The 15,258-nt window shown below is 36.0% G+C and overlaps 1 protein-coding gene across 1 annotated transcript in view; it reads right to left on the bottom strand.

The window, feature by feature from the left end:
- Positions 1–2,560: 2,560 nt before the first annotated feature.
- The window catches only part of CENPV (centromere protein V), a 31,326-nt gene continuing 18,628 nt past the window's right edge, over positions 2,561–15,258 (bottom strand). Inside the window, exons 2-5 of the mRNA XM_053706109.1 lie at positions 13,256–13,354; positions 10,401–10,470; positions 10,162–10,276; positions 2,561–2,799 (exon numbers count right to left, since the gene is read on the bottom strand). Coding sequence (XP_053562084.1) covers positions 2,675–2,799; positions 10,162–10,276; positions 10,401–10,470; positions 13,256–13,354 — 409 coding nt within the window. The 3' untranslated portion in view covers positions 2,561–2,674. The remainder of the gene's footprint in view (positions 2,800–10,161; positions 10,277–10,400; positions 10,471–13,255; positions 13,355–15,258) is intronic.

Raw genomic sequence — 15,258 nt, 5'->3', positions numbered from 1 at the left:
CAGAAACAATGCTCTTTTTGGTCAGGACAATAACAAAGCTGTTTTATCTGCTAAACAATGTTTTTTGGATTACAGAGGGTCTAGGGGTCAGGGTAGTTTCAAAATTTATGTTCAGTTAATTAATTGATCACACGGACTACTTAGCGGGGGGGGGGAAGGGGGATCAGCAGTGTAAGGCAACTCACTTTTAGAAATTAATCCGTAAATCGTTTTCTTTCTTCTGTATAGTTCCTATAAATGTACATTTAGATTAATTTACCATTCATTCTAACCTTAGGGTATTCTGTGTATGAGGAGTTTGAGTTGGGGTTAAACTTTGTGACTCATTCTTCCTGTATCAGACAGTTGATATGGTAAAGAAGGATTTAGTGGGAAGATGCAGTGTAGTAGGATGTTAAAGGTCCATCAAGTCTGTCATATTTATTTCCAGAGTGTAAACTTAGTTAAACTAATTTAAGCTCTACTGTAAAAAGAAAGGGATATCCTCATATAAATAAGGACCTTTTGGTATAGCATACCCCAGATTTCATGTCATTTATAGAGGCCCATTTATTTATAGAGGCTCCATAACCCTGTCCGCCTGCTCTTAGCAGGCGGACAGGAATTGTCACAATTCAACCCGATCGAGTACGATCAGGTTGATTGACACCTCCCTGCTGGCGGTTGATTGGCCGCAAATCTGCAGGGACGGCGTTGCGCCAGCAGCGAGGTCTTGCGGACCTGATCCGCACTGACGGATCAGGTCCACAAGACCGTTATTAAATAGGCCTCTTAATCTCAGACAAATTACACTCAATTATAGAAATTAAGTTTTTGGACATTTTAGATATAACATTACTCAAAATTACCGTACTTCTAGCACTTTAGAATTGTTTCACATTATTCCAGTTGCTAGAAATCAGACTTGATAATGTCCCCCTAATAGATGGTTTGTCCTTTGTTCCTGATGATATTAGTTAGTTCAATGTAAAATAGAATTCTAGGGGTAATGTTAAGTCTCCCTTGTTATAATGATACCGTCTCTGTATCAATAGGTGATATGTGATGTACTTTTATCCTGTCATAGTAATAGCATGTAATGAGAACTTTTCTAGACCTGTGAACTCTATGACTAGCAGACGTACTTGCTGAGTTATAAGATTGCTGAGGTTCCCTGTTGTTTTTCTATGATAGGCTCCAGTTCAGTTTTTTAAATATTTATTTTATTTTCTACTGTTTATTCCAAGTCTGTAATGACGTTTTTACATAACAGTTTTCTTAACTCTCTAGCAAAATATGTATTAGAAGTCCTAGGGTCCTAAAGGGATTGATTTCATAGTAAAGAGAAGGTGTATGGTTAATACACAAGAAACAAAATGCTGAGGTTCTAGATAATATTCTATATCATAACGATTAACCTCAATAAAATATGTTAAAATAGAAAATGAGGGCAGGCATATGGGACCCAAGAGTGGTCTCCTTTGATCAAGATAACCCCCTGTAAATTTGCTCTATGGTTATAAAGTCCAAAAAGGGCCTTATATGTGCACTGCTTGTACAATATTTTCTTTGAATTCTCTTGAAATGTTTAATGTAAACTTGAGACTTTGTGCTATTTGCTGCATGTATTGCACTATCTTTGTATTTTACTGTCTTTTGATATTTGTATGCCTTATATTGAACCTCAAATAAAAAATATTTAAAAGAAATTACTCAAAATGATCTTGTTATTAATTTTACATGTCATTACTTAATATTAATGTTATGGGGGAAAATGCATTCAAACATATTAGGTATTCCTCAAACACTGAAGTAATTAAAGTAAAGCTCTGTAAATTCTTGACAAAAAATACCTTTAAAAAGCAAAAGTTATTCCAGGTTTTTACAGTTTGTCTTTTGAAAATTGAATTAAAAAAAATGCTCTAACAAATAAAGCATTTTATTTTCAAACTGCAACATCCATGTATATGTTTCTTAACTTGTCACACGAGTGACAGATGTATACAAATAAGTTTGCACAATAAGGTTACATAAGTCCTGTGTAAATTGACACTAGCTGGAAATGCATGTTTGTGTACTTTTTGAGTAAACGGATACTGCTGTATTAATGTTTACTGGTTGATAAGGACGACTCCTACAGTCATATTGGGGGAGAGGGGCTTTCGTAAGACCCTTTTGAATATTTGATTTCCATAGCACAGGAACTTGAAGTTAAAAATAAAATACTGCAATGAATTTTAAAATGACTGTTACATGTAAGAAAGAAAAAGAATAAATAAAATGCCAATAACCTCAGCCTGTTGCTGTAGAACACTGGTTTTTAAACCTCCCCAGGTTTTCAGGATTACCTTGAGTGAGAGCAGATAAAATAACCATGTTTACTAATCAGCTGATTATTTCACCTGTGCTCCAGTTCAGATAACCTCAAATGGTGGCCTGTTAAGGAGTCCTAAGGGCAGGTGTGAAAACCAGTGCTGTAGAATAAACGTCACACATCATTTATATGGCTGTTAAATTAATTGTACTAGATGCTGTATACCTGTAGGAAGTGAGCAGTGGGAATATAAAATATGAGCTGGTATTAATAAGTCTATAGAAAAAGATTTATTTCACTAAATAGTATGAAGACAGGCCTCAATGGCAGAAATGTAAAAACAAGTAGTGGACGGAGAACCACAAGAAACAAAATGGCAACTTAGGACTGGGACATGCTGCGGATGGTCTTGTGTTCCTTCATTGCCTTTTCCCACTCCTTTCCATTGATCTGCTCCACGTGGATACTGCGCACTGTGCCTTCATCTAGGCAGTGTGGGGCAATCCCTGGACAAAACACATACAGCTTATTTAAAGTATGAACATGCTACTGATATGTTATAGAACACATATATGTAAAATGAAAATGAAAATAAAAGAGAACGAAAAAATATTCATTGTCATATTACACTAATTGTGTAAACAAAGTTATTTATATTTTATTTTTCTCACTCTGAGAGAAAAAAAAAACTTTATATGATGAACTTCCATCAGGTCAAACATTTTTCATATTTGTTTTTATGTTAAAAATAAAAAAGACAGTATTAACACTGAACCAAATCTTATTTCTAGAACAAGATCGCCTAAAAAGGGGATCAAGCATTTTCATACACATGGTGATTTTATTGGCCAGACAATTTATATTCAGGTTTTGGATACATAACAGACCACCCCCGTTTTCTCTTGTCCAGACTGCTGTACATTCCCAACTGATGACAGAACAGGCTAACGTGAAAGGTGACATTGACAAGAGAATAGCTAGATACATAACCAAATGGGAACCATATTTACTAAGCTTACCCATAAATGTGAAGGATACAATTCTAGCTCCCTTCCACAATAGTACATTCCTCATGATGGAGAACCTAAGGGGCAGATGGTGTATGACCTCTAATGAGATTACATCCAGGAGAGTGAGGAGTGGCCTTCAAACTGCGACTCTGACTTCTTAACCTATATAACTAGCGAATGCTCTGATATGTTTTGGTTTGTGTTTTCTTTTTTGTTATTTATTTATTTGATTGTTTATTACTGTTCAAAATTGCAAAAGGCGGCACATGAGACCTCCTCATACTACTTCTCAGCCACCTAGCTGTACCTGCTTTTGTAAGTTTGCAATTTTCTGTACTCACATGGGATGTGGCCCAAATACCTTTGTTGGTTTGTTTGCTAACTAAATAAAGAAATTAAAAAAAAAAGACACTTCTAAATCATTAGAGTATTTCCCCCCTAATCATAAAAACTTGCATTACAAAATGGTGATTGTATGTGGCAGTTAGAGACATGAAAGTGAAATATTATGCTATTTAAACACACTTTGAAATGTATGTGCTTGCTTGCTGAACTGTCCTCTTAGAAATCTACAACAGTTTGCTCTAGTTTTGCAGTTTTTCTTGTTCCAGCTACCATGTTTGCAATTTACTGGACTAAGCTTATATAATAAGACTGCCCCAGCCTTGCAGTATCTCTTCTTCCAGAAACCTTGTTTGCAATCTGCTGCTTCCCTTGCATCATTATACCTTGACTAACTAGTATCCAGTAGAGTATTTTCCCCAAATCATAAAAAAAATGCAAATTGGTAGTTCTATGTGGTAGTTAAAGAGCCATAAAAATGAAATAGCAAGCTATTTAAATACAATTTGTAATGCAATTGCCTAAAAATGCTGTATTTGTATATAGCTCGGAGATCTGCATCATATCATAATCACTGCTAATTATCTGTGAGTATAGGGAGCCATTGAGTGCTACATTTAATGCATATATATTTAAAAGTGTGTACTGCAATTGTACAGCTATGTTACTTCACATTTAAGTCCCTTTTAGTTATTATTTTGAATATTACGTGTAACAATGAATGGTGATACCTTCAATTTATTTGTATCCTTAATTCAGTGGATCAGTATATGCTGTCTGCATTTTTACATATATTTTGCGTGTTTTCCAGATAACCTGCACTGTTTCCAATTCTGCAGTTCATACCGAATGATTTCCCTTGTGCAGAACTGCCCCCGGGTCATGCTAGGCATATTTCAGATACATGAATCTCTCTCCCACCCCCCACTGGTAGGTTAATTGATGCTGCTGTCTGTTTACATAGATTTCTATAAAGAATACTCCTATATTCATATTTTCAGTATAGGTTGTGGTTTCAAGAGCAGCTATTTCAAATAACAAAATAATGATAAAGGAATTGTTTGAAAACAATTTAATACAGAACAGCAAGTCAAATTGATCATTAGGAGCACATTAAAGACGAGAGCAATATAAAGTACAATGTACCTTTAAATTCCAATGTATTACCTGGTTATGCTGGCTGAACTGCCTTCTTAGTAACTTGCAACTGTTTTGCAGTATTATTTTTGTTTCAACTACCATGTTTGCCATTTAATGGACTAAGCTTATATAATTAAATTGTCTAAACCTTGCAGTACCTCTTCTTCCAGCAACCTTGTTTGCAATCTACTGCATTCCCGGCATTATTATACCTTGACTTACTAGTATCCAGTCTCCAGCTGATATGTTTTCCATTACTTGCTGCATCTACAGTTTCATGTATCGTTCACCTTTCATCTGGCTCTATCCTATTTCACTACTTATTAACCAATGGGTCTAGTACCAAGACGATAAAGGTACATTGCTGAAAGGTGGCTTCGTTTATTTGTGAATTCTCTTATAACAGAAGAAATCAATAATGAATCCCCTAGTGTATGTGATATCAGTGATATGTCAAATGAATGATAGGCTTGGGGTATATTAAAAGTATTTATCTGGCCCTAAAAATGGCAATACATAACACAGAAATAGAGAATGAGCTCATTTTAAGGAGCCCTTTTCACCTTAAAATAAAGTTCAAGGAGTCCTAGCTAAATATATGAGCTCAATGGAAATATACATTTATAGTAAACTTCCAAATCTCTTCTAAATGTACTTGTTATCATAAAGGGCTTGATTACAAGAGGAGCCGTATTTAATGCTCCCGCTCGTATGCTAACTCGGCTAGAAGTAAGCTTTTTGTGCACGTTGGGTATCGCTCGTATTAAATTGAAAGTAAAAAGATTTTGCTTGCACGCTAACCCAATGCGCGCAAAAAGCCGAACTTAGAATATCGCAATCGTGTTAACGTATTCCCCCATAGAAGTAAATGGAGCAAAAAAAACATACTAGCGGGCAAACCTGATTGCATATTCTCAAGTGCGCTAACCTGACAAGAAAATAGGAATATTTCACATTCCAGTGTTCTTCACATAGCAGAATGTTATCTTTATTCATAATTACATATGTCTACATATATCTGATGGTAATTTGATGCAATATATATGGACGTTTTTGGCCTCAAGGGTTATAGAAGAGATAAGGCAATAAAATGTTAGTTTTCCATTGTTCTCTCCAAGTATTGGTGATTGGTTTATGGACAGATATAAGATAAAGAAGCAGGTATATGTACACAATGTGATAAAGTAATGAGAACTGATTATACGTACAAGTTCAACCCATTTTATTCGGTTGTGGCTTCAAAATACAAATAAGCTTTAAAAAAGCAAATCTTATACATTTTATACTCTAAAGTTGGTAAAAAAAAGTAATTGGAAACACATTAAGGGAAAACAATTTATAGTATATTGTCCCTTTAAATATCAAATTATTCAAAATGTTTTCACCTCTCAATAAGAAGAAGTTGACAAGAAGAATATTTGCTATTATAAACAATCAAAAACAAATACTTTAGAAAGATTATATTGAAAATACAGGCCCCAAAGTAGAAACTTAAAGGGACAGTCTAGTATAAATTAAGCTTTCATTATTCAGATAGGACTTTTAATTTTAATCAACTTTCCAATTTACTTTTATCATCAAATTTACTTTTTTCTCTTGGTATTCTTAGTTTAAACTAAACATAGGTAGGCTAATATGCTAATTTCTAAGCCTTTGAGGGCTGCCTCTTATCACATGCTTTTTAAATCTCTTTTCAACACAAAGAGACATAAAGTACACGTGGGCCATATAGATAACACTGTGTTCAGGCACAGAAAGTTATTTAAGATTTAGCACAATACAATGCTAAATTTAAGATAATAGATAATAAACAGTCACAGTCATGTGATCAGGGGGCTGGAAGAAGGTTCCTAGATACAAGGTAATCACAGAGGTAAAAAGTATATTAATATAACTGTGTTGGTTATGCAAAACTGGGGAATAGGTAATAAAGGTATTATCTATCTTTTAAAACAATAATAATTCTATGGTAGACTGTCCCTTTAATGCAACAAAAGTGAATACACCTGTGGTCACTGACACACAAGTTAGACCACTGAAACAAAATTGAGTACACCTACGATTTCCAATTAGCCTAATTGCATGAGCATAGTTGCCAGAACAGTCTATTTTTGGACCAATGGGCTGTGTCTATCTGCAAGTTTGCATCATCTCTCCACATGGAAACGAATTGCCAGAGGAATTGAAAAATCTGATTTCGAGAATTCACAAATATGGAAAAGTTTACAGGAAGATTGGTGACCAACTAAAAATCAGTCAAAATGCAGTTGCAGCAGTAATCAGGAGGTATATTATTATTATCATCGGTTATTTGTAAAGCGCCAACAGATTCTGCAGCGCTATAGATTGATACACAGTGCCAAAAATCAGAGCCACAGTGGCTGTCCTCCTAAAATTACGCCACGGACAGTGCGCTACTTGCACAATCAGACTTATCAAACAAATTTGGTTCAGGGATTATCGATAGAAATTGGAGTTTGAGTGACAGCTCAGACAGTGCTAAGGACATTGCATAATGTCAACTTCTATGGACAGCATCTAAGGAAAAAACCCTTGCTTGCTCTTTGGCTCAAAACTGCAATATTAAACTTTGCTAAACAACATGAAAAGCTTGATGAATACTGGGAGCACATTATCTGGTAAGATGGCCAAGACCGAGATACAATTTTTCGTCTCAGATGGGGTGCAGCATGTTTGGTGTGAACCTGGACAGGATTATTACAGTGAATGCATTGTCCCAACATGGAGGTGGGAGGGTGACGATATGGGGCTGCATGACTGAAAAAGGTGTTGGGGAGATGACATTTATAGATGGCACCATGAATGCATGCTCCAACATGACCTCCATAGGCAGGACCAATGGGAGGCATTGTTTACTATTATCCGGAACCAATCATTACACTCCTCAAGACACTAATGAGCGTTATTCACGGCATACAGCCTGCAATAGTAGAAACAGAGGCGCGCCCCTTGTCAGTGTCTTGATTGGACGCTTGCATTCTGAGTGACAGTGTAGGATCAGTTAGAATGGCCGTAGGTGATTTAGCGTGCAAACATTTTTGATTGACGGCCAAATAGACGTACCACCAAGCCTTCACTATGTACTGCCCCATTACATCATGACTGATGGCTAGGATATCCAATTAGACTACAGAAATTACGAATATTTTAAATTGTCAAATGCTCATTATAAAGGTGCTAGGTCTTTGTGAAATATCAATATATAAATACACCATTTAAGAAGCATTAGGTTCATTTACTTATATTATAGGTAACTATATCATGTACAGAGAATTAATGTATTATATTGCAGCAGGGGTGGTGTCATCGTAAATGATGGTCCCTGATTGGTCTGATACCTGATAAGTGTTGGGGGTGGGATGTGGGTGGATTTTCAGTAGCATAGCCCTATATAAGGAGGTAAAGAATTGTTTAGAAACATGCCTGAGGAAACAGTATATCTGAGAAACGCGTCGCATGTATTCCTTATGTATCATATACATTTTTAACACTGAGATGAGTGGTAAACTTTTTTATATGTTTTAATAAATTTACTTTTATACAAACCCACTCCTAGTGTTATGTATGGTACCTTTTTTGCTATGCTACTTTAGAGTGTTAACACTCTGACACCCACGAATCTGCTATTCTACCTTGGATCAGCTAGCTGGATTGCTGTAAAATCCAGCCGGTCTCTATGGGCATAAGTGATTGCCTCCACAACATGTGAGTATCCTGTGCACTTTGGGTTATTATTGCTACTGAACCATCATTGATCTGCACCATTGGCGCCTCTATCCTTTGCTTGCACTTCTAGATTTTTTCCAGTTGGATGCCGGTAGAGAGCTGCCTCTATGCTCAGCTAGCTGGACTGCTGTCGAAATCCAGCCTGTTCATACTGGCATAATTGAATGCCTTCACCTATTGTGAGTACCCTGTGTTCATATACTATTGGTACATTATAAGAATCCCCATTGATCTGCACCATTGGCGCCCCTTCCGTGTTGTTTTTTCTCCCACTTTTCCAAACCCACGTAATTAGCATAATTTAGCCCCGCCTATTTATTATAGTGCAGAATATATATATATATATATATATATATATATATTAAAACATGAAACTAAAAGGTATAGAACAAATGAGGAAATATGCACTATAGCAAGTAGGAGACCTGCTCCAGGTTTCTATATTTTTAGTGCTACTTAGTAGATCACTATTATAGCTGTAGCTGATCAAAAGATTAATTTCTCTATTAACAGAAAGTAGTTTAGATTTTGACCATTATCTTTACACCTGATTTATTCTTTTGCAAAAGGATTTTTTAAGTTCTAAGATTTCAATAGATCTGTATATATCTTATTTTACTTTAAAATTCCAACGGTGCCTTGCACAGATAAAAGACAATATATACTGTTGCTTATTTAAGCTTAAAAATTAACCCATAACAACCTACAAGTATAAATACAGTGCAAACTTAGTTTTAACTGGACAGTAGAAGGTAGACAGCACTGCAGAAAGATTCACACTATATCACATTTATAATTACATTGAAATAAAGGATTTGGCTGATTAAAATGTGAACCAATAAAGGATTTGGCTGATTAAACTGTGAACCTTGTGCAATTTAGATGAATAAAAGGAAACAGGAAGAAAAGATCATGAAACTTGAATACAAAACTACTTGAGTAACCTAAGCAGATCTGCTTTCCCAGAGCTAACTACTGAAATGTCACAGTTTGCAGCACTCAGCTGTGATCAAACAACAGTGACAAAGGGAGTGGGCAGTACACATTAGTACAATACTGATAAACCCCCAAAGATCAGATAATCTCACTGTTCTCTAAACTGAGTTCCACCATAACAGTTATTCACTGACTCACCTCACTACAGATGCTAAATAACCTGCACAAACAGGTCCTACCAGCAATTTCACATTAGGTTTCCAAGGGGATTGATTCATTCTCTATCAGGCTTACCACAAGATCATCTGTGTGATTCCTGTGTTAGAGCTGAATCAGAAGCAGGAAAGTTATCATCTTAATCCCCATGGCAAACACCTCTGTAAACAAGCAGGCTGCAGCTACCATTCAGTTCCTATATGCTTCTTTACATTATTGACAGTGACACCTGCTGGCGGAACTCAGAACTGCAGCAAAAACGTTTTTTTTTTTTAAATAACATGAGGAAGAGTGCAGGGACAGTCTGGGACATTTAAATGACAGGGACCCAAATTCCTGGACTGTCCCGGCAAAAACTGGACTGTTGGCAACTATGTTAATCTCTTCATAGGTGCCCAATGTGCACCAAGATGTTTTTATTTGCTGGATTTGTATCTGGTAATTAAGATTAATTTTATTTTCTCATCTTTTACTAACCATAACCATCAGGATTGGAGCGAGGTGTGTAGAAGCTTTGAACGCCACATGTCTTGCAGAACGTATGCTGAGCTTTCTTAGTGTTGAAGTTGTACGTGGTAAGGTTATCTGCACCCTAAACAAACCACATTACATAAAAATATATATAAGAAATCAATGCACAATAATATTTACTAAAATTATATTAAACATGTAAAAGGACCACTAATACTAAAACAAGCAAATGGTCTCTGACATACCTTCAAGAGTTTGAAGCGGGATCCAGGAATAATGAAGTGACGGTTCTGCTTCTTTACACAAATGCTGCAGCTATAGATATAAATATTAACAATGTTAATAAAAGCTAATATACATAATTCAAACCAAACAATAGGCAAAAGATAACTCATCAACAGTTTACTGGTTCGGTTAAAGAACACTATCAGCTCTGACAGGCATCACAGATTAATCTCCATTAACCTGCAATAGTAGTTTTTGCAACTAATGTATTAATTAAGCTGATCGCTATTTGAGATTTTTATATAAAGTATTTAGTTAGGCATAATGAAACAACTTTGCAATATATTTGTATTATTTATTTTGCCGTCTGTTTATGTAATTTAGCCCTAAGAAAATAAGCAATATAAATTTCTCAGTATTTTGAATGCACCCTGCTTACTTCTTAAGGCCTACCCTGCTACATATCTATTCCTAACTGACTATCAGAAAACAACTGCAAAACAAAGCATTTTATACTAACTTTGTGACTGTGGTTAGCATTGTTGTCTGCAGACTCAAGCCCAGATTGCCTCCTCCAAATAAGGCAAATGGTAGGTGGAGTTTGGCTATTGAGAAATAATTTCAGTAAAAAAGACATTCATTTGTTTTAAAAATGTTTAAACTTGGCTGATGTTATTCTATATTAGGTGTTTACTGTCCCTTTTATGCCAAAGTGTTTTACTCAGTGGTCAATGCCTACAAAAAGTGTGGTAACTCACCAAGACTTCCATTCCCTCACAATTAATATTGTTTTGTACACACACTGTATTTATATGTATATAATCTATACACTCCGGTTAATAAAAGCAAATTAAAACCAGTGAAGGGCTGAATGGTTGCCTTTGGGCCTGAGGATATTTGAGTTTATCCTCCTACAGGATGTTTCACAAACACCTTTAATTGCAAGGATTATTTTCCTTTGTGTGTACACATTTATTTCTTTTGCAAACCTCATTACAAGCTCTCTCTTGAAGAACTAAAAGGAATTCCAATCAGAAAGAAAGCAGAAACAAAAAATGATGATTCTTCCCTGCTTGATGAGCACATTTTTTCTTTGGTGAAACACTGAACCTTTTTTTTTTTAAACAACTTTAAAATAACTAAACTAGACACACACATGAATGCCTGTTGTTTAATGTCAAGATTCAGGGTGTCCATACATTGTTTTTAACTCACCTTCAGTTCCTCACACCCTCCTTACTCCCATCTCCTCCCTTTTAAAATGCAATAGTCTTGTTTCTGCTGAGGGGAGCTAATTAACCCCAGAGCAAGTCACACAGAAATGTAAGCACCATGTGTTCCACACAGTGCAGAGTGATCACACAGCAGGACCACTGACAGGCTTGCATTTAGTGTATTCTAGAAAGTCTTACTGCCCATTACTAGAGGATCTCACTAGCCCTCTAACCAGACTGTGCTGCAGCTCCTCCCACCAGCAGCAGCAGTGTTTACTGAAGTGCTTCTGTTCTCTGTCCAGAGGGATCTTAGTGTCCGCGTGCAAAAATAGTGCAGGAACTCCATTCCCACGCGTTCCTGCTGGACTTGACCCCTGGTTTTACTATATAAATGTATGTAATAACAATTTTTGAGTCTGAAACAGCATGTTAAAGGGACATGAAACAACAAAAAACATTTCATGCGCCTCCCTTTATTATGTGTGCCACCATTTTGGATCCTTCGTTACACCGCAGGTATCTGAAAGAGATCTCCTTTTGTATAACTCAATCATTGCACCAACAACTGTAATGTACCCTGCACTTGTTTGTGTATGTAATGCATCCCTGTAATGTTTTATTCTTTGTATAGCGCTGTGTAATCTGCTGGCGCTTTATAAATAACCAATAATAATACTACACATGTGTAAACACATCAGCACTGGCATGCAGTGAAAGCCACACCCATGACTAAAGGAACAGCAGGGATAACCTCAATACAATATAGTTAATATGTGGCACAGAGTACTTTTTGTCACTTTATTATGTGACACAAATAAATGTTGATGTTTTTTTTCTCTCTTCCCTCTCCTCCCCCCTTCTGCCCTTTCTCTTCAACCTTTGCATTCTTTATTTTATATTCTTTTTGCTATAATGGATTAAGGTAATGTACCAACTTTAAGACAAATGTTTTTGTTTTCCTGATGCATCATGAATGAGCTCTTATGAGACTTGATTAAGAAATCTTGATTGTTACTATAAAATATATTTTTTTAATTTTTTTTTTATAATTTTGTTTTGTATTTAAACTGTTAACAATAAATACAAATAAAAATGTATTTAACGTTTAAAGGGACATTAAACACTAAATACATGCTAGATAGAATGATACATTCAAAGAAAAGATTAGTCCATGACTAACATGTAGATGTATTTTTTAAAGTTTCATTAGGTGTTTAAAAAGTGACAAAATAAGTGTAAAGTTTTAATGTCTATAAAACACTGGGAGCTGCCATGTTGTAACTTGTGTTAACTTCTATGCTGTGGCCAATTAGAGACAGTTATATATAGGTCACTAGAGTGTGCAGCCAATGGTTGTGCTGGATTTAACAGTGTTCTGCACTTCCATTTCTAACAGGAACTGAAAAGCTCACAATTTCAGAATGGAATTACAGGCAAAGAGGACAAAATAAATAATGAAAGTATATTGCAGAGTTGTTTTATTATAAACAATTTATCATTTTATATTACCATCTCAAAGTGTTTAATGTCCCTTTAATGTTTTTATTTTAGTATCAAAACCATATTGCAATTTACAAAATAATCTGGAAAAACCTTGTTAAATAAAACCTCTTTTCCTTTATTTCTAACTTAACATTTATTATGTAAAGCATGTGACTCACTTGCAGTCAAAGACGTGAAGATCAGCAGATGCCCAAACCTCAAAGCGCACGGCCCCACAATGACAACCTCCGCTGTGCTTGACTAACCCTTTGTACTCACTAGAAGACACAAGAATACAACAGTTTAAATGGACCTTCTAATGGAAAAATAACACTCTCATTATAGTTAGAACAATACTGGCCCAGCAAACTATGGCCTAGATTTGGAGTTTGGCGGTAGCCGTGAAAACCAGCGTTAGAGGCTCCTAACGCTGGTTTTAGGCTACCGCCGGTATTTGGAGTCATTCAAAAAAGGGTCTAACGCTCACTTTTCAGCCGTAACTTTTCCATACCACAGATCCCCTTACGTCAATTGCGTATCCTATCTTTTCAATGGGATCTTTCTAACTCCGGTATTTAGAGTCGTGGCTGAAGTGAGCGTTAGAATTCTAACGACAAAACTCCAGCCGCAGAAAAAAGTCAGTAGTTACGAGCTTTCTGGGCTAACGCCGGTTCATAAAGCTCTTAACTACTGTGCTCTAAAGTACACTAACACCCATAAACTACCTATGTACCCCTAAACCGAGGCCCCGCCACATCGCCGACACTCGATTAAATTTTTTTAACCCCTAATCTGCCGACCGCCACCTACGTTATCCTTATGTACCCCTAATCTGCTGCCCCTAACACCGCCGACCCCTATATTATATTTATTAACCCCTAATCTGCCCCCCACAACGTCGCCTCCACCTGCCTACACTTATTAACCCCTAATCTGCTGACCGGACCGCACCGCTATTATAATAAAGTTATTAACCCCCTAATCCGCCTCACTAACCCTATAATAAACAGTATTAACCCTTAATCTGCCCTCCCTAACATCGCCGACACCTAACTTCAAAAATTAACCCCTAATCTGCCTACTGGAGCTCACCGCTATTCTAATAATAAATGTATTAACCCCTAAAGCTAAGTCTAACCCTAACACTAACACCCCCCTAAATTAAATATAATTTTAATCTAACAAAATTAATTAACTCTTCTTAAATAAATGATTCCTATTTAAAGCTAAATACTTACCTGTAAAATAAACCCTAATATAGCTACAATATAAATTATATTTATATTATAGCTATTTTAGGATTAATATTTATTTTACAGGTAACTTTGTATTTATTTTAACCAGGTACAATAGCTATTAAATAGTTAAGAACTATTTAATAGCTAAAATAGTTAAAATAATTACTAATTTACCTGTAAAATAAATCCTAACCTAAGTTACAATTAAACCTAACACTACACTATCAATAAATAAATTAAATACAATTCCTACAAATAAATACAATGAAATAAACTAACTAAAGTACAAAAAATAAAAAAGAACTAAGTTACAAAAAATAAAAAAATATTTACAAACATTAGAAAAATATTACAACAATTTTAAACTAATTACACCTACTCTAAGCCCCCTAATAAAATAACAATGACCCCCAAAATAAAAAAATGCCCTACCCTATTCTAAATTACTAAAGTTCAAAGCTCTTTTACCTTACCAGCCCTGAACAGGGCCCTTTGCGGGGCATGCCCCAAGAAATTCAGCTCTTTTGCCTGTAAAAAAAAACATACAATACCCCCCCCCCAACATTACAACCCACCACCCACATACCCCTAATCTAACCCAAACCCCCCTTAAATAAACCTAACACTAAGCCCCTGAAGATCTCCCTACCTTGAGTCGTCTTCACCCAGCCGAGCCAAATTCTTCATCCAAGCGGAGCAAGAAGAGGTCCTCCTGAAGACCTCCGACGCGGAACATCCATCCTGGCCGACGACTGAACGACGAATGACGGTTCCTTTAAATGACGTCATCCAAGATGCCGTCCCTCGAATTCCGATTGGCTGATAGGATTCTATCAGCCAATCGGAATTAAGGTAGGAATATTCTGATTGGCTGATGGAATCAGCCAATCAGAATCAAGTTCAATCCGATTGGCTGATCCAATCAGCCAATCAAATTGAGCTTG

The sequence above is a fragment of the Bombina bombina genome, chromosome 3 (genome assembly GCF_027579735.1).
Source record: "Bombina bombina isolate aBomBom1 chromosome 3, aBomBom1.pri, whole genome shotgun sequence".
In the NCBI taxonomy this organism is placed as follows: domain Eukaryota; kingdom Metazoa; phylum Chordata; class Amphibia; order Anura; family Bombinatoridae; genus Bombina; species Bombina bombina.
Note: the sequence above shows the minus strand (reverse complement) of the source record. Positions and strands in the feature narration are given on the sequence as shown.